Consider the following 25,136-nt stretch of genomic DNA (forward strand, 5'->3'; position numbering starts at 1 on the left):
GGTGGTCTATGGTTTCCAAGGCCAAGAGCAAACTTGTAGTGGTGCTGAAGCACATCTAGAAGCACATTCCTAGTGTTCCTTCTGCTGCGGCTTCTCTGCATAGCACAAAAGTCTGCTCTGGGCAGTTTGAAGGACGGTAGCAAATGGTTTTCCGTAATGCCCTAGGAAACGCAGCAAAGTTCACCACGTGGCACTGAAGCGCTGTTATTACAAACAAGGGAAACGATCAAGAAGCAGCTGTGTGAAGGGAATTGGGATCTGACTCGGAGGAGGTGACCTCTTGGGAACTGGAGATGAGCTGTGGCTATTAGGAGGGCTTGGGGGAGACCACCAGGGCACTGGGGCACTCTGGGGCGCTCAGCAGACACCATGGGATGCTGTGTGCCAGAGCTGGAAATGAAGATGGTCTCCAAGGTGTTACCACCAAACACTCAAAGTGTTCATTAGGAGCCTGCAGAAGGGCAGCGTGTCAGATGTTATTTCTGGTCCACACTAAGCACTGTTGGTATTCTAAATCATCAGCTCTAACTCAGTCTGACATGGAGGGAATCAAGCATCAGGTCTCATGAAGGGGAGATCAAAGACTGGAACTTTCCCTACCTGGGACCTTGCTGGAGCTGGTCATCAGAGACTCCCAGGATCAGTCGCGCACGTTTATTTTGGTCAGGAGAGAAAAATGCTGTTTCTCTGCCTCAACAAGACTTTGTGTGTTTACATTTTTTTCTTTCTAATTGTCCAGCCCGTTCTTTCCTCCTTGCTCTTTGGTCATTGCTGCTACCTGGGGCAGAGTGATCATATGAGCAACACAATCCAACTGTTGCTGTGTGGCTGGACATAGGCAGTGTAGACCAACGTGTGCCCTTTCTCTGACTTCTGACTGTTGCTGTGTGGCTGGACATAGGCAGTGTAGACCAACGTGTGCCCTTTCTCTGACTTCTGAGGCACGAATCTCTCGTGGTTACTCTTGTTGTAGACCCACGTGGTTAGAGACAGACTAACCCTAAGCCTCAGCCCTTGGACCTCTGAGAGCTCAAAGCTGAGCTAAGCCTTTGCACCAAGGTGTTTTCTCCAGTGACGGAATGGATCTTCAGAATCACGCAGCAGGAGATAGCAGATCTGGAGGCAAGCAGTTGCCAGCTGCCTGCAGCGCTGCTATGGCAGTTTCATTGCCAGGCGTTGACCTGCTCCATCCCAGTTTTGGAGCTCATTGCTGAGCTCACACCACTGATGCCCCCGCAGGGGCCCCATCCTGCCGAGGAGCTGCTGTGCAGACTTCCCTCCCTCCCACTGCAAGGTCCCTGAGCAAAGGTCTGTTCTTTTTCCAGGTTCATGGAGACAGAGCCCCTCGCCTTGGGTGTGGAGGAGGTAAGTGGGAATCTGTCTCACTTCCACATTTCCAGTGTAGCAAGCAGTTACGTACTCCCACTCCCACTGGTGTCCTGGGTGCTGCTCCCAGAGTGGCCTCATGTCATAACAAGTGCATCACTGGTCATTGGAGAGGCCACATGGGAGGTGTTATCGGGCTGGTCAAGAACATTCCTTGTGCGGCAGTTATGGAGGACTTTATCCATCTTGGTCCTCATCTAGTGGTGGGTAAGAAATTCCTGCAGCAGCATTTGCTGCGGCAGCATTTGCTGCGGCAGCAGTTGCTGCAGCATCTGGAGAGAGCAGGATGTGAATCAGAGACAGGGAAAAGCATGAGGAGTGCGAGGAGCTGGGCTGGATCCTGCCCCCGGCTCCACAGGCTCTCAGCTCCCAGTCTCGTGTTCTTCTGAGGGCAGGAAAAGGTGTTTTTGAAGGCAAGTTCTGCAGCAGAGAGAATTTCTTGCTGCCAGGAGACACCACAAATGAATGTAGTGTATTAGCTACTGCATTAATTGGGACTGTGGGAGAAGGTTTTCCCCATGGTCTCTCCGTTGGTGAGTGGAACGGCTGCAGTGTGAGATGAGGATGATGTTGCCTGTGTTTGAGGAAGAGGCCCCTGCAGCCACATCTGTCCTTTGGCCCAAGCTGAGGCTGCTCTCCTGCATCAGTCCCGTGCTCCACGTGTGGATCTCTCCTCCCTGCCTGCAGGTTTTCGATATCCTGCCGCTGCACGGTGAGCTGCAGCCGGGCCAGAGCCAGCGCGTCTCCTTCTCCTTCTTCGGCCACGCCAACACCGTCAGCCAGGTCACGGCGCTGTGCAGGGTGGAGGGAGGCCCGAGCTACGAGGTGGCTCTGCGTGGGGAGGCCTCGCGCATCAGCTACCTCCTGGACACCACCGAGATCGACTGCGGGCTGCAGGTACCGCACGCTGCTCTTGTCAGTGCTCCTTGCCTCCAAGCATGACCGGTGGGCTGCTGCCCACCCGGGTCCAGGGCTCTCCCCCCTTCCCAGCTGCTTCGCTGGCTCTGTGGCTTGGAAGTCCAGCGTTTGGGGGATACCTCCAAGCTGGCGTTTAATGACCATCTCCACCCCAGCCCAGCCCAAAGCTGGGAATCCCTCCTCTAACTAACACTGCCTCCTGGGGCAGGCAGGATCCCAGTGGTGATCTGCAGAGGGATGTGTCCCTGAGACATCCATCCGCTGATCTGCTCCTAAAGCCCAAATGAGGTGCTCTCTTTTAATGCTCCTGATTCATCAACCAAGGAGGCAGCTGACCTGGGCTTCCAGTCACCGTAGCCGGATAGAATGTCCCTGAATAACCCTCACTGTACTTCTTTCCGGTTACAGCCCCCACAGCTGTTTCCAGCTGTTGGCCCTGTGTGCGTTGCCCTCTCTCCCTCCCTTTTGGCTTGTGTTGTGCCCACAAATGCTTGTGTGCAGGTGCCTTTTCTCCTGAAATGCCCCAATGCCTCCTCCTGTGTTTCAGCTCGCAGTTGGGTGACACCTTCAAGTGCAGAGAGCTTGTGTCCCCTACTTGCTTTATTACTGATCTTTCCATGGTTGCTATTGCACCTCTGCCACAAATAGCTGTTCCTGTGTAGGGCCCAGGGTACCCTGTGGCCGCGGGCTGCCCAGGCTAACCCAGAGAGCCCAGTGCCCATCTCTCCTGTGCGCTCCCTGCTTCTGGGCTGTGTTCCTTTGCTTTCAACCCGATGGAAGAGGAATGAAATTCTTGGCAGCAGACGTGTGCCTGTAACTTCCTGCTCTTCTGTCCTCTGCTCAGGTGTTTAACAAAGTCACGGAAGCAGCGCTGACCCTGCAAAACAGCGGGAAGCTGGGATTTGCCTTTGTGGTGCTGAGCCCCGGCACAGGCACTGCAGCCAGCCCTCTGCCTGGCGTGCCCCTGGTCGTGCCCAGCAGGGTGAGTAGCACAAGGGCTTCACCCGGCCTGTGTCAGGCTGCCCAGGAGAGCGCTTTGGGGGAAAACAGGGGGAATGAACACACAAGCCCCGTCCAAAACCAGCCAGGAGAGACAGGGCTGTGAGCGACTGTTGCAGAGGCAGAGGAGGTCCATCGAGCAGAATCCTAACGGAGCCCCTGATTGTCCTTGGGCGCCGCTGGCTCTGCTGTCCTACAGCAAGCACCAGTGGGAGGCACGAGTGCTCCGGGAGCTCTTTGGAGCTGAGTGCTGAGCTCTCTGGTTGTGCCATCACTGGAGCATCACTCCATCGCAGCTTGTCATCCTGCCTGGGTGTCTTAGAGCTGGAGCAGTGTTCCTGTCTTGGTGCCCTTTTGCGATGGGAAGAGGAAGCCAAAGGGCCAAGTGGCTTCCACCTTCCTCAGTGCCTGTCCGTCTGAGGGGTGACATGCTGATGTCCTCTCCTGCAAGCTGCTGCCAGGAGCTGCTGGCCCTGCTGGAAGCAGAGGCCCTTCTCCGTTCTTCCAGAGCAGCTGGTGAAAGAGCTTTGGTTTGTTGTGCCTGGCTCTGGCTAGCAGAGGGTAAACCCTGTGAGCAGAAGAGCTGTGAGACTCAGGCGTTTGGATACAGGAAAGCTGGAGGTGGTGATGTCTGATGTTTCCTTATGTATGAGAACCTGTCTTGTGTTCTCAGCGCGTCTGTCATGTGAGCCATCCCTCCACGGAATCCTCTTTGGTACACTGCGTCCCTCCCTCTTGTGTGCCCTGCAGGGTTACGTTGAACCTGGCAAGCAGCAAGTGCTGAAAGTGTATTACCTGCCAGGAGTGCCTGGAGTCTTCTGCAGGGCTTTCCAGATCCAACTGGGTCACCTGGAGCCAGAAAAAATCTCCCTGAAAGGAGAGGGGACCTTTCCCAGGATCCACTTGGACCTGCCCAGGAACATCAAAGGTGAGCACTGCCTGTCTGCTCGGCTTTCCCCCATGCCATATGCCCACAGGGCAGCTCACAGGCACCTCGAGCAGGCCTGGAGGTTTCAGGGCTGTCAGACAAGGTCAGCCCTCTGGTTGCTTCTTTAGCCTCTGGCAGACGAGCCCATGTGGGCTTTGCCGCAGGAACCATCGTGCACAGCTTGCCAAGAGGTCTGGGAAGATGATGGCTGGGCAGAAAAGCTTGGGAAAGCTGTAATAGAGGCTGGCAGGGATTTTGACAGGGGTTGGGTTTGCATCACGCTGTGGGGCTGAGATGCTCCTGTGTGGCGAGAAAGACGGGTGGGGGTGAGAAGCAGCAGGATCTCCTTTCCCTACATTGCTGGAGCAGTTTGTGTCTGGGTGTCGGGGGAATGGGGCTTCCCGTCTTCCGTGGGATTTGTGCTGCCCCACTGCTATGGGTGGTGTCCTGTGCTTTCAGGCAACGCCAAATATGAGAAGATCCTCCTAAAGGCCAAAGAAAAGCTGGACAAAGGCAGCCAGAGAGAAGAGGCCATTGCTCTGGGGGAGGCTGTGGCAGCCGAGCCCCGCGTGGACGACTCGGGCACCGTGGTGAGTAGAGCTGCTGCCCTGTCCCGCACGTGCCACCCTCCTGCGAGACACTGGAGCCCCTGCGCCCCACGGCAGCTGCCCAGGGCCCTGCCGGCACTGGGCACCTCCCTGCACACCCCTGGCCACGGAGTGTGTCAGCTCAGCGTGCCCCTTGGGCTGCCCACCTCTGGGAGTTGTCCCTCGTGGCGATGCGCCAGCTCCTGACTGCCCCAGGGAGATGCTGAAAGCTGTGCTCGGGCAGTTGGGTTTCTGGTGCTCTGAAGGACACACAGGGCGGTGCTGGGGGGTTTGTTGCTCACCGGCCAAGCCCTGCCAGGTTTACAGAGCGTAAAGCAGCAGCCTGAATGCAGCCTGAGGCTGTGCTGTGTTCTGTATCTCCAGGAGGCTCCAGCTCTCTCATGGTTCCCTTTCCAGGAGAGCTTTTGTCCAGGCTGCTTTGGCACTCACTGGAGGCAGGGACATACTTGGAGCTTTGGAAGGTTTCTGGCTTGTTTGTGTGTCTGTCCAGATCAGCTTTGATAACTGGGCAGGCAGAGACACTGGAGTTCATTTCTGTGGGGATATGATCCTGCCTGAGAGAGCAGGAAGTGTCACAGACACCGACCAGTGAGACAGACTGACTCCGTCGCCCCTCTCAACAAGAGCAGAGTGGGATCCTCCACCCGAGACAAGCTTGTGCCTTGGGAAGGACCTTGGCTAACCAGCCCCTGTCTTTCCTTTCCTCAGTGGGATGCTCAGCTGCAGATGCAGATGGAGGAGATGCTGATTGAGGAACATGCCCTGGAGCAGCAGAAAGCTCTCGCCTCCCGTCCCCCGGAGGACACTGCCTTTCACCAGCGTGTACATCGGAGGCTTCTCAAGTTAGTAGGGACTCCTGTAGCCTGTCTCCAGGGGCCGCGAGGGTAACAGCCAGCAGTGCAGCCCTGCCCCTGAGAGCTCCTTGTGTCTCAGAGTTGGGAATAGCTGAAGACTTCAGAAAGGGCCTGATGCTGAGAGCTACGCCGTGCTCCCTGTGGGCAGCTCGGTGTCCTCACTTGCACAGTGCTACCCTGAGCTCTGGAGGTGCTCCACTCCCCACAGTTGCTGGGTTCTGTTCTCAGAGCTGAGGGGGTGCAGACCAGCAAGCCCTTGCAGACAGCACAGGCACCACCCCTGCTGACCAGCTGTGAAAGGGGCATCTCCAAGCCGGTGTCTTTGTGCCGAGAAGCAGACCCCACTAAGCAGGAAGAGCAGGGAATGGTCCAGATCCCTTATGTGCTTTTCCAAGTGGGATTGCCTGCAAAAAGACCTTCACAGCAATCTTGTAGTGTTGGTTACTGCACGCGATACTCTCAAGCGCTGCTTTGGGGACAGATCTGGCTGCAGAGCAGTGGAGGTATCCTCTGCAAGGAAATCCTGTGAGAAGGTCCTGAAGCAGTTTCAGGCTTGGGCCGGCCACCAGCTTAGCAGTTTCATTGAGACCCGTGGAGACGCAGTGGACTTCTCTGCAATGGCTTTTCACAGCATAGGAACTGTGTCCAGTACCCGCTTTAAACTGACTCGAAGATCCCGTTGGTGGCTGATAAATCCTAGGCCCTGCACTCCCCATGACTTAGCCAAGTCTTATTACTGGGTGCTCAGGTCAGGCCTTGGGTTTCCTGGGCTTGGCTTGAGTTTTCACAGCAGTGGATACAGAATTATCCACTCCATTTGCTTCTCCACCCCACGCCATGCTGGGCTTTACAGAGTGTCCTTCCTCCTCCTTTCAGAGCTGAGCTGCCCGAATACGTCCTGGACCTTGGCTATGTCGTTCCCGGTGACATCCACACACACATGGTGAAGCTCACCAACACCGGGCACTTCCCTGCATCTTTCAAGGCCGATGGATATGTCCTGTATAACACAGGTAACCAGTGGTAAAGAGGCTTCACGGGGGCTTGAAGGGGCTGTCTCTGCCACATCAGCTGGAGCCATTGGGCATGGGGAGATTTGAGTACTTCCTTGGGCAGCTTTTTCCTCCTTAGTACCCCTCTGGCCGGTGCCCTGTTCAAGAGCCTGAATTCTGTCGAGCAGTGCCCAGAGACCTGGTCTGCCTGTGGCTGCCCTAAAAAGTCATTGCAGGGGCCAGATGGGCTGATCAGCGTGATCGCCTCTCAGCATCTACTGCTCTTGGCTCCCGTGAGCACCATCGGAGTTTCTTTGTGCACTCTGAGGGTTTATGTTGCAGCCAGATGGACCCTCTGTGGTTCGGAAGTGCTTTGTTTAGAGTTCCTAGTGCCAGAGCACTTCTGCTCAGCCTTATTGAACGGCCTGTGGGATCCTGTGCCGTATCGAAACAGGCTTCGCAAAGAGGCCGTGGGGTAAGGCTGCAGCTCCGTCACACGGGGACTGCTGTCTGTGACGGGTGGCCAGGCGTCTCTTCTAAGCCGCTGTCCAGGGAACACCACAGCATTTGGTATCTTAGTTGGAAATTGTCCTTTGGAGAGGTGTATGCGTCCTTCCCTGAGATGCCTGCTGAAGGAATTGCTGGAGCTCCTCAACCAATGTGGTTCGTTTTTACCCTGCAACCCCTGGATTCTGGCTGTGAAAATCCTTTTGCTTTGGGCAGTGACAAGGGGAGCAGAGCAGCTTCTCTGGAGATGGAAAGGGGTCTTTCACAGAGCTGCCAGCCAGGACACCCCTGTGGCCTTGCCGTGCTTCTGAGCCATTTCCTGTTGCTTGTGTATCTCAGCTGCTTGATTTTCCTGTGTTCAGGCTTCAGCGTGTGCCTGGACCTTGTGAAGCGCCTGCCCTGCTGTGAGACCAAGACATTTGAAGTGTGCTTCGACCCACAAAGTGCCAACGTGCCCCTGGGAAAGGTGGATGTGCTCCTGCCCATCAAGGTAGGCCAGCTTGTGGGGCAGGCAGCAGGTTGGGCACAGCAGCGAGTGTCAGCCGGGCTCTCAACTGGATGCTCTGTCCTTCTCTAGGTCAGAGGAGGCCCCACGTTCCAGGTCCGCCTGCGTGCCATTGTGGCTGAGCCGTCCCTCTGCCTCTCGAGGGACAGGCTGGAGTTCTCCTCTGTCCAGTGTGGGCAGTGGCAGGAAGAAACCATCCAGCTCCACAACACGTCCCAGGTCCCCTGTAAATGGTCCATGAGCATGAATGAGGCTGTTAAGGAGGTAAAGCACAGACAACGTGTAACACACAACTTCTCGGTTGGGTTTTCTTTGCCTCTCTTGGCTTTCCCGCCCCTCTGGCTGCCTGAGCACTTGGGCTGCAGCTCGCTTGAGGAAGCTTTTGAGGGTACAGAGCAAGGCTGGTTCACCTGGGCCTGCTCACTAGCTGACGCTTCACTTCTCTGCCATCTTCACCCATTCCTCCCCCTCCGAGGACACTGCCTCCCCATCTGCCTGCCCTGCCAACATGTTTGCCCTCCAGTTCTAGGCAGGGGTGGCCACGTCTGGGTGGGATGAAGGTGCTCCCTGCACCATGCCAGCATCTCGGAGCACTGCAGGAACCGAGGGTCTGTCCTCGCAGACCAAGGAGACCTCACGCGACTGGTTTCTGTGTGCAGGTGGACAAACATCTGCCAGCGAGCGAGCGTGACAAGCTGCGGGAGGAGATGAGGCCCGCGCCCTGTGGCTTTGAGGTGCTGCCCTCAGCTGGAACCCTCGCTCCAGGACAGCAGTGCCATGTCCAAGTCCGTTTTTCACCCACGGAAGAGGTGAGTTTGGTGGGTGTCACCCCCAGGAGGACTGTCAGGGCAGTGTGGTAAGGGGAGGCCAGCACAGGGAGCGGGGAATGAGCTCTGCCTCCGCGTGGAGCTTTCTGCCAGCCCTGTGCCCACCGTTCCTCAGTTTCCCCTGCACGGTCCCACGCAGTTTGGGAGTCAGCTTAAATGGTGGAGCATTCCCAAAGGCAGTTTGCATGTGGCCACCGTGACTTGGAAGCTGGCAGCGTGTGACAGGATGGACCCAAGTGCTTCCATGGCTGGGGACAGTCGCAGGGATCTTTCAATTGCTCGTGGAGATTTCAGCGTCTCGTGTCTGGCTTTGACCAGAGCCAAGCACTGAGCAGAGAAGACGATCCTTATTTCTGTCCAGTGAGAGCTCAGCTGCCTCTTTCACACAGCTGATGTTTGCCCGGTGCTGCAGCGCCAGGACTGTGTCTGAGAAAGCAGACTTTTCTCACGTGCGTTGCGCTCCCCCACGACTAGGTGAAAACCTCTGATAGGCTGTTTTAGATCCATCTGGTAGCCAACTGCGCAGTTACACTCCCGAGCAGGACTCACCGCAGTTACTCAGAGCCATGCAGATGCTGTAGCCCCTGCTCTAAGTAACTGCCTGGTTTGGGTTCAGCTTAGAGGTGCTGAGAAGACCCCTGACCCTGGGGCGATTGTTGCCTTGGAGGCGCTGTCACCTGGGGCTTCACGGAGGAGCTTTCTGTGCTGCTTCTTTGCAGAAGTGCTACCGGGGCGAGCTGCAGATCCAGATTTGCCAGAGCAGCCAACGCCTGCGGGTGCCGGTCTTGGGATGTGGTCTGGAGCCACGGCTGGAGTTGAGCCCCGCAGAGCTCGAGCTGGGACCGCTGCTGCCACAGAGCCATGGGGAAGAGGGGACAGTGGTGGTGAAGAACCCCTGTGGGGTTTACTCACTGGAGTTTGACCAGCAGCACCTTGCTGAGGAGCAGGTGAGGGGGAAGGTCTGTGCACGCTCCTGGAGATTCCCAGCGCTCCAGCATTCCCAGGCTTGTGCCAGGGAGACGGGGGCAGCGCGCAGGGCAAAGCCCGGTGGCATTCCAGGGTTAGCCGGCTCTGCTGGCAGGCTGTGGAGGGACTTGGATAATCCCTGCCACTGGGGGGAAAGAGTATGGGAGGGGATGGCTCGTCTGGGGAGTCTGTTCACGTGGTGAAGGTCCAGAAACTCATGCTGTCTGTGGTTTCTCTTCCCTCTGTGCGCAGCTCCTACGGACACCTAAAGACGACAACAGCCACAACAGCTTGTTGCTGCCTCCGTGTGCCCCGGCTGAGAAGCTGACTGTTGAGGCCCAAGGAAGGGGCATAGAAATGAAGGTGAGATGAAATCTAAATGCTAAAAGTGCAGGTGGCAACCAGCATGGTTTTCTCATTTCCTCATCTCTTCCCCAGCCTAGCATGGTTTGTGTTTCTGCCACGAGAGTGGCAGAAAACCTCTTCTCCTTCTTTCCTTTGGCTTGATATCAATCCCTCCTGCCTCAGGTTGACGTTGTGCATCCACCAGGAAAGGTGGTGAAGCTAGGAAACATCTGCATTGGGCAGACGGTGAAGAAGATCGTCACCATAGCCAACAAGAGTGCAGGCCCTCTCGCCTTTAAGCTCAGAGTCACATCCACCGTGCCAGAGTTGCAGGAAGCTGGGGTAAGTGCCATTCCTTCTCTGCAGAGCACTTTAGCGTGCCTGCAGGGAGCGATGAGCTGCTGTGGGTGGGAGGTAGTAGCTAATGACAGCTGTGGGCTGCCCTGGCTGCCTGTGCCTGCCCCGTCCTCCCTGCTGGCACTGCTCTGCCAGCAGATGCTTGCAGTGTGAATGCTTCAGCTGAGCTGGGTGCCAGGACTCCCCGAGAGCCACAAGTGAGAAGGCGGCACAATTCCTCTAACCTGTTTTAGACGCATAGGTCAGGATGCAGCCACATATTTTAGATCTGGAAAGGCGAGGGAGGTGAATCTTGAAAGAGGGAGGGTTACAGCTCTGTTGGAACTTCCATGAAAGCTTTAGAAGGCAGAGGTGACCTCACCGTGACCAGGTGGACACATGGCAGAAAACACCTTTGGTATTACCTAGGAATGCCTACGAGGGAATGAGTGGGACTGGGTCAGTGTTGGTGCGGACAGAAGAGGAATTGGAAGCCTCTTCCCTGAGTCTGGTGAGGGAGGCTCCGCAGCTGGCTTGCCAGATGAAATAGTCTCCACTCATCTCTTCGGGTAGGTTCTGTGCTTGAAGCCCAGCAAGGAGCTAAAGCTGAAGGCCAGAGGAGACACCTGCAAAGTGGAGGTGACCTTCTCCCCGAAGCGCCGCATGCAGCCGTTCAGCGGGGAAGTGCTGCTGGAGTGCCGCGGGCTGGTGCGCTCCCTCTTTGCGGTGCGGGGCTCCTGCCAGGGCAGCCTCGTGAGCTTGGACCAGGACCAGCTCAGCTTTGGAGCCGTGGTACGGCAGAGCTACACGTGCCGGCGCGTCGTCATGCGGAACGCGGGCGACGCAGGAGTCAGGTAAAGCAGGACCCCCCCACCTCTCTGAGGGCTGATTGCTTGGATGAGGGTTGTGAGGAGCCGTAGTGTGCCCAGATAGCTCCTCTCTGCTTCTCCATCCCGCTGGAGAGTCGTGCAGCCATGGCCGTGCAGTCAGGCCCTGGCAGTTAGCAAGGGGGTACGAGCAAAAGCTCATTTAGAGATGGGTGCAGTGGGTCCTGCCCAGCCTGAAGCCTTATTGCCAGGTGGCTCAGCATCAGGCCTGAGATGTGGTGGGAAAGCCCACCAGAGACGGAGAGCCTCACGCTGAGACTTACCCTGCCTTGAGAGCTCCCCGTGGCTAATCCTTCTTTCCTGTCCTTGTGCTTTCCTTGGCAAGGTTTTTGTGGGACGTGGAGAGCTTCCAGCCGGACTTTGCTATCAGCCCCACAAAGGGTTACATCAGGCCAGGGGTGGATGTCCCCTTCGTTGTGACCTTCCGCCCCTCGAAGCTGAGCCAGGCTGTCCAGTACGAGGGGCTGCGGTGCTTCATCCCGGGCAGCGAGGCGCTCCGCCTTACGCTATCAGGATCCTGCGTGGAGGCCCCTGGCACCAGAGAGGTAACGCAGCAGGGACAGGATGGGCCCCTGGACCCCAGCATTTGCGCCACATCTCTGCCAGGGCAGGAACTGAAGGACACTTGCGAGCGCAGACTCGCTTGTGCCGGGGTATCCCAGAGAGAAAGTGCTGGGCAGGACTGCCAGAGTTCCTGAGCCCTGTCATTGCCTTTCTCCCCTGTTCGAGGTGTTGCTCCTCCAGTGAGCAGCTCGGTTGTCCTGGCTCTGCACTGTAGCACCCGTGCCGTGGGAGCACCCTGCCGGGCTCTCCTGAGACCCTCCCCACAGAGCCACCCCGCTGTATCCCAGCACTGCACCCGCAGCCACACTTCTCCCCCGTGCCGGGCCAGGGGAGGGCATTCAGCAGTAGGAAGGGGCAAGGCATCTGCATCCAGCCCCTGGGAGGGGGTAGCTTGGGAGCAGTTGGCTCTTGCTCCCAAAGAGAGCATGGAGCTCCTCTTCATCCTGCCCATGAAGGAAAGGGCTGTGTGGCTGCAGATCTGTCCTTGCACAGCAGTTTCCTTTCAGGACTCCCCTGAAGTTTCCTTTCACCCAGCATGCGAAAGGCTTGTTCTGCTCCCTTCTTCAAGAACAACCAGCTTGATTTACTCCAAAAGCTGTGGCCAAGGTGTAATTTTTGCATGTGACAAGGAAAAGCTGCTTCCCGTGCTCCAGGTCCTGGTGTAGAGCCAGCGTGAGAAGAGTGGCAAGGATTGTGGGTACGACCCCGCAGCCTCTGTGCTCCTCTGTTGCAGACCCTGACTTTCAGCTGCAATGTGCGTGAGAAGCAGAGCCAGACCATCCTCCTGTCGAACCCGAGCAGCGAGTCCTGGACCCTGCAGCCCATTGTTGAGGGGAAATACTGGAAAGGGCCTGAATTTATCCATCTGGAGGCCAGGCAAAAAGAAAAGGCCTACCAGGTCACCTACAGACCCCTAACCACGAGCTGTGGGAACAAGAAGCATCAGGTAGGTGAGCTGTGCCAGCGTGCTGACCCTCGTGGCATGACCCTCGTAGGTCACTCTCCTTTGGGCAGGAGGTTGGCCGAGATGACCTTTGGAGGTCCTGTCCAAGCTGAAGGTGTCCTGTGCTCTCTGTTGGAAGGTGGGTTTTGTGGTGGCTGGGGGCCAGGCACGGGCAAAGGGCAGATGGGAAGTCGGGACTGAGCACCAAACGTGTTGGAGCAGCTAACGTAAAAAGCCAGGCTTTCTGCAGGCCAAGAAATGAAGTTTGTTCTGCGTAGCTCTGGGTCGCTGCTTGTGGCAGCCCAGGGGGCTCAGAGACCCCCATGCTCAGCGCACGGGCTGCACAGGCTCTCCAAGCCCCGGGCACAACCACTTCTGCCAGCAGCACCTGGCTGGTGTCCTTCTGCAGCTTGCAGGGAGCAAGAAGGGCAAAGCTGCCCTGCAGTTTGTCAGTGCCGTCCTGGCCGTGAGCAGGCAGGTGGGAAACGAGAGAGATCTCTTGAGGGTCATGCAGGAGCTTTGGGAGGAGCCCTTCCTGCAGGTCTCAGGCTGGGCACATGGGGGTGACTGGCCCCTCTGCAATGTTTTCTGTGCCAGGCCAGCAACAAGCTCCTAAATCCAAGGGGTCAGTTCAGAAGGGCTCTGTGGTGCTGGAGCTGCCGGGTCCTTGTCGCGCTCCTTGTCCCGCTCCAGCTGGCCTTACAGTGGGCCAGGTCAGAGATTTCTGGCCTCAAGTCTCCAGGGTGCTCAGCAGATCTGTGCCCTTAGGGTCGCACGTGCTCAGCATCTCTTTAACGTACAGCCTGCGTGAGGAGTCTTGCAGCTTTCAGCTGCTGTGGAGGCAGAGGCAGGTGTCTGGGATCCACGGGCACCCAGAATGAGCATGGATATGAGCTTTCCATGGCCCATGTCTGGGGGCCCCTGTTGTGCCAGCTTACAGGCTGCTCTCTGGTCAGCGCTGTTGGGGCTAAGGCCAGCAGGACTGAGGCAATGGAGCTCATCAGGGACGGCCACCCCCTGCCCACGGCTGTCCCTGCGTGAGCACAGGCTGGCAGGGACATGCCCAGGTGAGTGGGGCCAGTAAGGGAGTGTTGGGATGTGCAGAGCAGCTCTGCTGCAGGGCCCGTGTTTCCTTGCTTTGCCCAGAGATGATGCCTCTGTGTCCTGTAGCTGTGCCGTGTCCTGTGGGCCACGCACCCGCTCACAAGCAGCTCAGAGCAGGTGCGACGCTGGCGTCTGTCTCCTCCTGCGCGGGACAGGGCTGCAGTCACAGCTCTGCCAGCTGGACGTGCTGAAAGCTGCCTCAGTGAGAGCCTCAGGCGTGGGACTGTCCAGGGGTGCTCCAGAGCCGACTTGTCCTATTCGTTGTCTGTAGGGCTCCATCTTCTTCCCCCTGCCGGACGGGACAGGCTTACGCTACCAGCTGGAAGGAACTGCTGAAGCCCCCAGGTGTTCAGGGGCCATTTCCCGGCAGGTTCCGTGCAGGAATTCCCACACGGAGCTCATCCCTGTGTCCAACTGGCTGCAGAGACCACAGAGGTGAGTCCAGCCCAGGGAGTCTGGCCTCATGAGCAATCCCTGCAGCAGCACAAGGAAGGAAGCTTCCAGTGCCTGGAAGCTCCCTCCTGAAAGCTTTTCCCTCTCCTTGGCTGTGTCTGGCCATACCCACGTTCTGCCTGTGCAGAGCCATCCTGGAGGGCTTTCCTCCAAGGGGGGTGAGAGCTGGCGCCCTGTGCCCGAGGCACTGAGGATGAGAGGGACTGTATTGTACCCCCGCACGATGGGTATCCTATGGGAGTCCTTCCTGTTGACCTTCACTGCGTCCTTCTCACCCGCAGGTTCCTGGTGGTTATTGACATGCTCAAACCAGAGAACCTGGAAAGCAGTTCCGTGCTGCAGGGGTGTTCATACATCGACGTGCCGAGCTCTGCGAAGAAGGACTACCAGCTCACCTTCTTCTCCTACAAAGAAGGAGTCTACAGGGCAAAGGTGAGTGAGGACACTGGTCTGCAGGGCCCTTCAAGGAGCTGTTGGCTCACTGAGAAGCTACACGCCCGTTTTCATACCTCCACGTGCACGGGTCCTATGAAATACCACAGGTGCTTTCTCTGGTCTTGCACTCCTCCTCGCTGGGTGCTCATAGCCATTCCTGGAAGCAGGGCGCTGAGCTCGGTGGGCTCTTCCGGGTCTGTTTTCATGTGTGGAATGAGCAGCACTTCCCTTTCTGTCTGATTCAGGTGACCTTCCTCAACGAGACAACCGGAGAGTACTTGTTCCACATGGTGACTTTCAAGGTGATGGCTTCGGGACCCATCGGCACTGTTGAAATGAGCACCGCCGTTCGGCAGAGAGTGTCCTCCACCGTCAAGGTGGACAACCCTCTGCCTGTCCCGGTGACGTTTGCCATCAACTGCAAAGTGCCGGACGTCAGCGTTCCACAGCACTTTACTGTTCCTGCACAGTCAAAGGTAGGAGCAAAGCTCCTCCGGCTCACTCTGCTCTCCCTACTCGTGGCCGGAGGGGGGCTCTTGGAGGGTGATGCCTGAAAGGAGCCATGTGGGGCCTCTTTCCGTGGTGGCAGCTCCCTGCCGATGACGTAGAGAGGGAGCAGTGTGCGAGAATATCCCCAGTGGGAATCATCCTGCGCTGGTGGAGTCTGCCCTGCTGGCCCCTGTAACACGCCGCCACTGGGCGTCACGTGGCAGGCCCTTGTGCCATGTGCCCCTCATTTAATGTGTTGCTTCCAGGTGCGAGTGGCTGCAGGACAAGCCTGATCCCGCGGCCAGGTTGTCTGCAGCCTGCATTGACAGGAGGTGGTGTGTGCCCTGGGGGAGCACAGGGGCTTTTTAGGGTGGGCAGCTTCTGGCATCATGCTGGAGGGCTCTGAGCTGTTGGGATCTGTCCCTGAGTGAACCGTCCCCCAGAAGGAGCAAGGCTGTGCCCGAGAGAGAGGGAGTCAGAGCAGGGAAGGCAGCCCAGCCTTCAAGCGCTGCCTGAGCAGAGCAGGGACCAGCTGCCCCCTTCTCAGGCACACGTGTTCCCTGCCTGTGCCTGACGCCGTGGCTTTTTCCTTCCTTCCTCCCAGGCGGATCTTGTCTTGGAGTATCAGCCCCTGAAAACGGGTGAGAGCACGGGGCACCTGGTGCTCCAGAGCAGCGACTTGGGCTCTCTGTCTTACAACCTGCAGCTGAAAGCCACCTCGAGCAGGCCAGAGAAGCCCGTGTATTTCCGCACCACGCTGGGCTCCCGTCAGACCATCACCACCAAAATCCGGAATTTTGCCCAGCAGGAGACCGAGTACCTCCTACAGGTGAGCCCGGGCTGCCGGGGCTCTGGCTGGGAGGCAGCTCCTCTGGCCAGCACCAGCCCTCTCCACCAGGGGGTCCGAGTGCCTCTGGCGTGGCCTGGCAGAGCCAGGGTGGCCATGTGAGCCCAGGGGCCTTCCCACTAGTGTGGGCTTGTCCTCCCTTGCGGGCCCGTGTCTGCTGCCCTGGTTGGAGCTGCTTTTCAGGCCCCATGGTGCCTGGGCTTGCTTCCCGCTTGCAGCCCAGGTCTGGCAGTCTTGGGGCTTGGGTGCAGGGTTGTTCCTGCTGGGCACGTTTGCACACTTCTCTTGCCCATTCACCGCAGGCACTCACCAGGGCTATGGTCTGGGTGGGACGGGCCAGGGCCAGGGGACCATCGTGTTCTTCCCGAGGCGCTGGCTCTGCTGTTGTGACCAACCCCCCATGGTCTCTTGTCTCCCCTGCGCAGACCGACTGTGCCGACTTCCGGACGGCAAAATCCATCAGTGCGGCACCCGCCAGCGCTGGGGGCTCGGAGCTGAATGTGGAAGTGACCTTTGAGCCCTGCCACCTGGGCAAAGCCAAGGCCACGCTGCAGCTCAGCTCTGCACTGGGCGGGCAGTACTGCATCCCACTCATCGGCCTTGCGCTGCCCCCTGAACCCCAGGGCCCCTTCCTCATCCCAGCCGGCGGCACCACCTCCATCTCCTTCAGGAACGTCTTCCCGAGGGCCACGGCGTTCCAGTATGCCGTAAAGCACCCGGCCTTCAGCGTCAGGGCCCCCGAGATGCTGCGCGCCAAGAGCAGCACCACCATCACCGTCTCCTTCACGGGCGGCCCGGCTCCTGTCACCAGCAGGCTGGTGGTCTCTTGCCCTGGCGGCTCCTGGATCTACCACCTCCGGGGCCTGCCCTCCACCCGCAAGTGACCAGCTGCCCCTGGCCCTTCCCGCCACGTTCGTGCTCTCTGGAGCCAATAAATTCCATTTAGCATCCTCCCACACAACGTCCTTGTCTCTAAACGGGAGAGGCATGAATTCGCTGGATGCACAGCCGCTGGACAAGGAATTGGCTGGATGACTGCACACAGAGAGTCGCGGTCAATGGCTCAATGTGTAAACGGAGACCAGTGACGAATGGTGTCCGTCAGGGGTCAGTGTTGGGGCAGACCCTGTTCAACATCTTTGTCGCTGACACAGACAGTGGGATCGAGCGCCCTCAGCAAGCTTGCAGACAACACCAAGCTGTGTGGTGCAGCCGGCGCGCTGGAGGGAAGGGATGGCATCCAGAGGGACCTGCACATGCTGGAGAGGTGGCCAGCCTCATGAAGTTCAGCAAAGCCGAGTGCAGGCTCCTGGCCCTGGGTCAGGGCAATCCCAGGCACAGCTGCAGGCTGCGCAGAGAAGTGATTCAGAGCAGCGTGAGGAGAAGGACCTGGGGGTTGGAACATGAGGCGCTTCAGCGTACGCTTGAGCCCGGAAACCCCCTGTGTCCTGGGCTGTATCACCAAGAGCATGACCAGCAGGTCAAGGGAGGTGATCCTGCTCCTCTGCTCTCATGAGACCCCCCCTGGGAGCACAGTGTACAGTTCTGGTGTCCTCAACAGAAGGACCTAGAGCTGTTGGAGCAAATCCAGAGGAGGGCCACGAGGATGCTAAGGGGGATGGAGCAGCTCCTGTACAAAGACAGGCTGAGAAAGCTGGGGCTGTTCAGCGTGGAGAAGGGAAGGCGGGGTGGAGACCTCATAGCAGCCTTCCAGTATCTGAAGGGGGCCTACCAGCATGCTGGGGAGGGACTCTTCATCAGGGACTGTATCAAGAGGACAAGGGGTGATGGGCTTAAAGTGAAACAGAGGAAGTTCAGGTTAGCTAGAAGGAAGAAATTCTTCACTGTGCGGGTGGTGGGGCACTGGCACAGGTTGCCCAAAGCAGTGGTGAATGCTCCATCCCTGGCAGTGTTCAAGGCCAGGTTGGACGGGGCTTGGGCACCATGTTCTTGTGTGAGGTGTCCCTCCCTGTGACAGGGTGTTGGAACTAGAGGATCTTAAGGTCCTTTCCAATCCAAAGCGTTCTACGATTCTGTTATTCTCTAAGATTCTTTGGGAAAGCGCGGTTAAGACTTCAGTCGGTTCCACTTAAAGGTAAAAATTTGAGAATGAAGACCTTAGGCCCACTATAGGAGAGGATCTGGTTCAAGACCGTCTTAAGAACCTGAACGTGCACAAGTCCATGGAACCTGATGGAATCCATCCGCGGGTCCTGAAGGAGCTGGCGAGTGACGTTGCTAAGCTACTGGCCATCATATTTGAAAAATAATGGCAGCCAGGTGAAGTTCCCGACGACTGGAAAACGGGAAATATAACCCCCATTTTCAAGAAGGGGAAAATGGAAGACGCGGGGAATTACAGAGTCTTACCTCTGTGACTGGTAAAATCTTGGAGCACATTCTCCTGGACAGCATGCTAAGGCACATGAAAAACAACTAGGTGCTTGGTGACAGCCAGCATGGCTTCACTAAGGGGAAATCCTGCCTGACCAATGTGGTGGCCTTCTATGATGGGGCTACAGAATTGATGGACAAGGGTAAAGCAGTTGGTGTCATCTACCTGGACTTGTGCAAAGCGTTTGACACTGTCCCACACGACATCCTTCTCTCTGAATTGGAGAGATATCAATTTGATGGATGGACCACTCGGTGGATAAAGAACTGGCTGGACGGCCGCACGCAAAGAGTTGTGCTCAATGGCTCGATGTCCGGCTGGAGACCGGTAACGAGTGGTGTCCCTCAGGGATCGGTGTTGGGACCGGTCTTACTCAACATCTTTGTCGCTGACATGGACAGTGGGCTTGAGTGCGCCCTCAGCAAGTTTGCCAGCGACCACCAAGCTGTGTGGTCCGGTTGATATGCTGGAGGGAAGGGATGCCATCCAGAGGGACCTTGACACGCTTGTAAGGTGGGCTGATGCCAACCTTATGAAGTTCAACCATGACAAGTGCAAGGTCCTACACCTGGGTTGGAGCAATCCCAGGCACAGCTACAGGTTGGGCAGAGAAGAGATTCAGAGCGGCCCTGCAGAGAAGGACCTGGGGGTGCTGGTCGATGAGGAAATGAACATGAGCCGGCAGTGTGCGCTCGCAGCCCAGAAAGCCAACCGTATCCTGGGCTGCATGAAAAGGAGCGAGACCAGCAGGTCGAAAGAGGTGATCCTGCCCCTCTACTCTGCTCTTGTGAGACCTCACCTGGAGTATTGTGTGCAGTTCTGGTGTCCTCAACATAAAAAGGACATGGAACTGCTGGAACAAGTCCAGAGGAGGGCCACGAGGATGATCAGGGGACTGGAGCGCCTCCCGTATGAAGATAGGCTGAGCAAGTTGGGGCTGTTCAGCGTGGAGAAGAGAAGGCTGCGTGGGGACGTAATAGCAGCCTTCCAGTACCTGAAGGGGGCCTATAGGGATGCTGGGGAGGGACTCTTCATCAGGGACTGTAGTGACAGCACAAGGGGTAAGGGGTTAAAACTTAAACAGGGGAAGTTTAGATTGGATCTAAGGAGGAAATTCTTTCCTGTTAGGGTGGTGAGACACTGGAATGGGTTGCCCAGGGAGGTTGTGAGTGCTCCATCCCTGGCGGTGTTCGAGGCCAGGTTGGATGAAGCCTTGCGTGGGATGGTTTAGCGTGAGGTGTCCCTGGCCATGGCAGGGGGGTTGGAACTAGATGATCTTGAGGTCCTTTCCAACCCTAACTATTCTATGAGTCTATGACCCTGGAAGGGAGCTTGGGCTGTCTCAGCGTTGGCTGGCAGTTGAAGGTTATGAAGGAAATAGCAGGAAGCTCTACTAGTGGGCTCCTATTAATGATGTCAGCTGTGGTAGAGCTTTTGTAAGAGGTTTCCTTTAGTTAGAGAGCTTCTGCCTTGGTGCCTTCAGCACAAAGGGGTGTCACGCCTGAGGTGTCTTTGCCTGAGCTCTCCAGTTTCCAGCTGGATTCGTGGCTGGACATGGTGCGGGACATGTTTTGGAGTGTTTCCAGAGGCTGGCTGCCTGGAGAGCCAGTTAGCACTCGGGGCTCATATCCTCCCTGCCTGTGTTGTAAAGGCCCAGATGATGAGTGTTGGTTTCAAAGTGAGGGCTCCACGTTCCCCGCCAGGCAGGTGTGAGGATTTGCTTTGCCTGTGGCCCCGAGTCTCATGGGAAGCTTTTGTTTCTGGCAAACGCTGTGCTGCAAACGTGTGAAGCTCCTGGCAGCTGAGATGCCCCGGGCAGTTGGGTGGCCTTGTGTGGTGCGTGTGCCCGTGTGCGCAGGCTTAATGGGTACAAAGTCATCGACGGGCGCTCACCAGGGACAGCAACAGGGGTCACCCCAAAGGCAGCCTGGCCATGGCCCTGGTGTGGCGGGGCTCCTCGTGGGCCAGCAAAGTAGGAATTAAATGGTTGCTTTGTAGTCAGTGCGGAAGCTTTTTTCTTTCCTGCTGAAGCAGAGAAATTCTTGGCTCATCTGCGGTGTCTCCAGCAATTTATGTGTCGCTCACGGAGCGTGACCAAATGCTGCTGTAAGGTGCACTTTAGCCCTGCTGCAGGGCTTCACTGCGGGGGAGACATTGAAGGCGTCGGGGGGCTGCAGGGATCCGCAAGGCTGTAGCTTTAGCAAGGCCCTGCGGTGGCCGTGGAAGCCACGTGTGGCCCTCGCCTATTGTGACGTACAGGGGAGCTGCTGCTGTTAAATGCGAGCAGCAGCCGTGGCCCAGTGAGAGCAGGAGTTGCTGAGCCGCTGAGGCAGGAGCAGGCTTGAGCTACTGTCAGGCTCTGAGCTCTGCTTCCTCGAGGCGCTGGTGAAACCCTGCCCTAGCTGGCAAAGCCAGAGCGTTGAGGAGAGGGGCTGGGCAGCCCAGGTGCCAGCCCTGTCCTTTGCTGCCCAGGTTCCCCTGGCTGTTGGCAGCCCAGCAGCAGTTAGCTGCTGTGCTGGTGGGCAAGAGCCACACCGAGGCGTCCCTGGGCGGCTCCTGTCCCTGCAGCTGCCCACAGCTGCCGAGCAGCGCGAGGGCATTCAGGAGCCAAGGCTGGGCCCCGCACGGAGGAATCCTCCAGGAGAAGCGTGAATCACCCGTGCTCAGGTAGCGTCTGGCCCTGGGCAGGGAGGAGGCAGCTCCGCTGGCAGCAGGGATGGGGCAGTTGTGTGATAGCCGGCAGGATTTAAACATCCCTGGGCTAAGAGCAGGGCTGGGCAGGTAGAAGGGCTTGAACGGGCTCTGAAATTGCCGTGCAACTTGCAGTGAGGGTAGAGACTTGGAGCTAGGCTGTAGGTCCTGCAGCAAAGGGAGCCTTGGCTGTCTGAGGTGGGGAGCAGGGAGCCGTGGGGTGGTGGGCTGGAGGGGTGCTGTGTCCTGGTGGCTGGTTTGTCCTGCCCCTGCAGGGAGATGTGCCCGATTGCTCCGTTGTGCTCCTTTCCTGCTCCTCTGGGAGGCTGGTCCCTGCAGGCTCTGGGGCTGTGGAAGAGCCTTGCTCCAGGGCGCGGGGGGAAGCTGCTGGGCTGGCTGGGCTCTGGAGGTTGGAAGCCCTCTGGAAATAAGCGTTGTGGGGGCGACGACAGGGTTCGTTTCAAGTGAAGTGAAATCACAGCTGGGAGAATTGGAACGAATAAGGCAGTTATTCTTAAGACCCGGTAAGAAACCACTGAAACCCAGCTTAATGCTGGATCATCCCCATTAGGTTTCTCCCTTGAAAAGGAGTTATTTCCAGCTCTAAATCCCAGCTCTTGCTGCAGCAGGTCCTCCTGTCCGTAGGGCAGTGCAGAGCTCTGGAGTTTCTTGCAAGGACAAAAGGAAACGGTAGCCTTGTTTCCTGAAGCCGTGGAGGGCCCGGCACCACAAACACGTGCCGTGCTGTCGCTGCCTTGGCAGTAAAGGAATGAAGTGATTGCCTTGCTTGCAGGGTGTGGGGAGCAGTCGAGGGGCAGGGAATGGCCATCTTTGCCTAGATGCTGTCTTGCTGTGTACAGCAAGTGCACACAGCAGAGGTGATGTGGAGCACAGGGAAGCAGGAGGGAATATCATCCTGGATTTTACGTAGCTCTGAGCTAATTGCTCATGTGCCTTCGATGGTTTCCTGCTTTTTTCCTGCTGTGGCAGCCTGGAGTGCCTGGAGGGAGCCTGGAGTTTGGGTGTTAACAAGTGAAAATTAGGGCGTCCTTCTGCATGGAGAAATGCTCTTGGGCAGTGGGGTGATTTCCTGCCTGGAAGGAGCCGTTTTTGCCAGATAATCTTTGTAACGTGAGCCAGGCAAAGTAGCCTTGAGAAACTATGGTTCTTAATCAGAGTCTTGAACTCTGTGCTGACTTAGTTAGAAACATCATCAGGCTCCTTGCAGAGAGGGTGAGAAGTGCCAGTAGCGCCTGGTGCGTCTGTGTGGCTCGTGGGACTGCCCCCAGAGCAAAAGGCTGTTTTGGCTCAGGGTCTGTTTGTTGTGGGGTTTTACGTCTATGAATGGAGCCTAAATATGGTCTAATCATGAACGAGGGTGGGGAGGCCCTGTGTTCTCCGCTTAGGAAGGATGCCAGAGGCTGGAGACACAGCTGTGTCCTTTGGGTGTGCCAGGAATGGCAAGGCCCTGGCACAGGTTGCCCAGAGAAGCTGTGGCTGCCCCATCTCTGGCAGTGTTCAAGGCCAGGTTGGACGGGGCTTGGAGCAACCTGCCCTAGTGGAAGGTGTCCCTGCCCGTGGCAGGGGGTTGGAACTGGGTGAGCTTTAAGAGCCCTTCCCTGAGGTTGCGGGGTTCCAGGGTTCCATGGGTCCAGGGTTTTAAGGTTCTGGGGTTGTGGATTGTCCAACTGTTGCTTCTTTCCAGGCGACCTCTGCGACATGGCCAGTGGCAAGACCCCCCGGCCCATGAGGTCCTCCAGAAGGGCGGATGGATTCCAGAGCAGAGTGATAGCATCTCGTAATCCGAAGCTGGTCAGAGAGGCAGAAGAGTCTCTCACCACCAGGCAGAGGCTGGCCAGCCCTCGGGAGATGAGGCGGCCCCGGGCTACCCAGCTTCGGGACATGGGTGAAGTCTCCCATCAAAAGGTAGCCTTTCCCTGCTCTTCTCCTTGCCGTTTGATGTGACATTTGAAGAGGGCACGTGCTTGTGGCAGCCTTGCCTCCAGCTTACCCAAGCAGCTTGGTGATGAGGTCCTGTTGTCATTTCCAACTGGTGGCGGTGGAGTTCTTTCTGCTGGGGGAAAGGCAAAAAACACATTTCTCCAATGAGCCATTGAAGTCCTGGTCTGCACAAAGGCAGTGGAACCTCTGCTGCAGTGGGTGGGTTTTGCTGGGCAGAGAAGAGTGGATGCGCTTTGCCTGGATCAGTGTTCTCTTAGATGGATGTTCAAAGCTGCTTTTCTTGCAGGACTGCTCAGTCTAACACACAGTCCAGGTGGGTGGATGACTGAGGTAGGCTGTTGAGCAGAAAGCTGCCAGCAAGAGACCTGATGTAGCACATCGGTTATGGGTTGCCCCAGGCAGCACAGGAGGTGGGAACACGTAAGACGGGCGCCCAAATAACTGGCAGTGCTACAGCTACTGGGCTCGGCCTGAGCGTGGCTTTTGTGGAGAAGCGGGAGAGCTGCCTGTGTCTTTCGAGTGACAGCAGTGCAGCTGGGAGAGGGGAGAGCAAGCAGGGAGGAATTATCTCCAAGTACTGCCTCTGCTGGGTCAGCGTTTGGTCTTTGCGTGCATTTTTCAGAGCTGCTTCTGCAGCGGTGTTCAAGAAACGAGCAGTAAGAGAATACAGTGAAGCATCAACATAAAGCTCGTGGGGAAAGGGGATACGAATTGCAGTCTAGCTCAAGTTGCCCCGTGATGCTGAGACTTCAGCTGAAACTTCATCCCCATCCAGCATTCACCTCATTTGTCTGTTTCCCTCCTGCCCTGTTTCTTTCTTGTTGGCCTTTCCTCCCTGGTACTGGTGTCTTCCGACTGGTTTCTCGGGTCTGCATCAAAAAGCCAAAAAGATATTTGGGATGCGTGGGACTCAGTCTCGCTGTCTCAGAGGGAAGTTCACCTGCAAATTGTTTCCTGTGGAGGCTCCTGGAAACTCCTGGGTTTTGCTTGCTCCCTGAGTGCTCGTGACTGTTCCAGCAAGCGTCTGGAGCTGAGTGAGCCCCTTAGCAGAGGGCTCTGCTGGAGGTGGGCGCTGCTTTGCCTTTTGGAGAAGGCAGCCTGGAGAAACAGCCTGCAAAAGAGCTTCTTAGCTTGAGGCTGCTCAACATGGTCCAGAAACGTTTTGTGAGCTGAGAGCGGAGGTGGGTGGGCTCCCATCTCCTAGTGTGAACTGGGCAGATGTACTCACCAAGAGACTGTATTTACTGGAGATCAGTGTGGGATCTTCATTCGTTAATCTTTCTCCCAGCAGCTGAAGCTCTCTCTGCTCTGTCTTGCATCTGCAGTTCTCAGCAGTTGGCCTGGACCAGAGGTTGTTCCAGCCGTTCCCATCCGAGGTGGTGTTTGAGAACTACGTTCCCCGCCAGTTCTACATAGCGGCGCTAGCTCTGAGGAACATCGACAGGGTAAGTGCTGGGCTGTGGAGGCTGAGCACTGGGCTGGAGGAGGAGAGCAGTGGAATTCACGTGGTGTGCAGCAGAGCAAGTTACCTGCTGCAGCGCAGCGCATCCAGAATAAAATGTCTCAGCAGCGTGATTCTGCAAGATGGGGGAAATGTTGCCATGCTGGGGATTCTGCCGCTGGTTTTGGCCGCGCACTGGTGGTAACTAAGCCAAAGGAGCTTTCTGAGCCAGCATGCTTCCCCTTGAAAGCTCTGGACTGATGGGAATGTCGAGGGCTGGGCAGTGCTTGCCTGCTGTCATGCTTTACCGCGAGTGTGCACCATGTCCCGGTGGCTCCTTGGTTAATCCTGGTTTCTGGCAGGGCATGTTTCCCTCTCTCAGCCTGTTGAGCCCCCTGTGTGCAACTCCGTGTCAAAGCACAGGGCTTGAGTTTTCTCTACTTTGTGCTGGAGTAAGTTGTAACTCCTGGCATTAGCACTCCAGGCTGGGTGTTTTGGAAGAGCAGGGGAAACAGGCTGGCTTAGCAGCAGCAGTTAAAGGGGAGGACTTGAGGTGCCACTTGAGGCTCCTGCTAAGCTTAGTTCGGTTCTGCTCAGGTGTTTCTAAGCCAGCGTGGCTGTGCTTTCTCTTTGGAGAATCCCAGCACAGGCAGGGTAATGTGCTCCTGAAGGTCTCCAACTTGAACGGGAAAGATTGTGATCCTGTTGAGATTTCCTAAGAAAAATGAGCAGGGAGAAGTTGAGAAGTGGCAGC

The 25,136-nt window shown here is 57.1% G+C and overlaps 3 protein-coding genes across 3 annotated transcripts in view; all 3 read left to right on the forward strand.

Moving 5' to 3' along the window:
* LOC136005895 (hydrocephalus-inducing protein-like) overlaps positions 1-15,339 on the forward strand; it is a gene marked incomplete at its 5' end in the record, with an annotated part of 47,104 nt that extends 31,765 nt beyond the window's left edge. Inside the window, 18 exons of the mRNA XM_065663786.1 lie at positions 1,326-1,365; positions 2,074-2,283; positions 3,149-3,286; positions 4,054-4,231; positions 4,691-4,821; positions 5,548-5,723; positions 6,570-6,706; positions 7,555-7,682; positions 7,770-7,961; positions 8,357-8,506; positions 9,244-9,408; positions 10,811-11,025; positions 11,384-11,576; positions 12,371-12,568; positions 13,941-14,104; positions 14,404-14,554; positions 14,803-14,997; positions 15,313-15,339. Of these exons, the coding sequence (XP_065519858.1) occupies positions 1,326-1,365; positions 2,074-2,283; positions 3,149-3,286; positions 4,054-4,231; positions 4,691-4,821; positions 5,548-5,723; positions 6,570-6,706; positions 7,555-7,682; positions 7,770-7,961; positions 8,357-8,506; positions 9,244-9,408; positions 10,811-11,025; positions 11,384-11,576; positions 12,371-12,568; positions 13,941-14,104; positions 14,404-14,554; positions 14,803-14,997; positions 15,313-15,339 (2,788 nt within the window). The remainder of the gene's footprint in view (positions 1-1,325; positions 1,366-2,073; positions 2,284-3,148; positions 3,287-4,053; positions 4,232-4,690; positions 4,822-5,547; positions 5,724-6,569; positions 6,707-7,554; positions 7,683-7,769; positions 7,962-8,356; positions 8,507-9,243; positions 9,409-10,810; positions 11,026-11,383; positions 11,577-12,370; positions 12,569-13,940; positions 14,105-14,403; positions 14,555-14,802; positions 14,998-15,312) is intronic.
* Positions 15,340-15,671: 332 nt separating this feature from the next.
* On the forward strand, positions 15,672-17,300 carry LOC136005896 (hydrocephalus-inducing protein-like; the record flags this gene model as incomplete). The annotated part of the gene is made up of 3 exons (XM_065663787.1): positions 15,672-15,875; positions 16,319-16,711; positions 17,229-17,300. Coding segments are annotated over 3 exons (669 nt in total), but the record flags the coding sequence as incomplete, so codon positions are not given.
* A 5,515-nt stretch (positions 17,301-22,815) lies between these two features.
* Positions 22,816-25,136, forward strand: part of LOC136005898 (hydrocephalus-inducing protein-like) — a gene marked incomplete at its 5' end in the record, with an annotated part of 54,586 nt that continues 52,265 nt past the window's right edge. Inside the window, 2 exons of the mRNA XM_065663788.1 lie at positions 22,816-22,905; positions 24,267-24,386. Of these exons, the coding sequence (XP_065519860.1) occupies positions 22,816-22,905; positions 24,267-24,386 (210 nt within the window). The remainder of the gene's footprint in view (positions 22,906-24,266; positions 24,387-25,136) is intronic.

Source organism: Lathamus discolor, chromosome Z, assembly GCF_037157495.1.
Source record: "Lathamus discolor isolate bLatDis1 chromosome Z, bLatDis1.hap1, whole genome shotgun sequence".
In the NCBI taxonomy this organism is placed as follows: domain Eukaryota; kingdom Metazoa; phylum Chordata; class Aves; order Psittaciformes; family Psittacidae; genus Lathamus; species Lathamus discolor.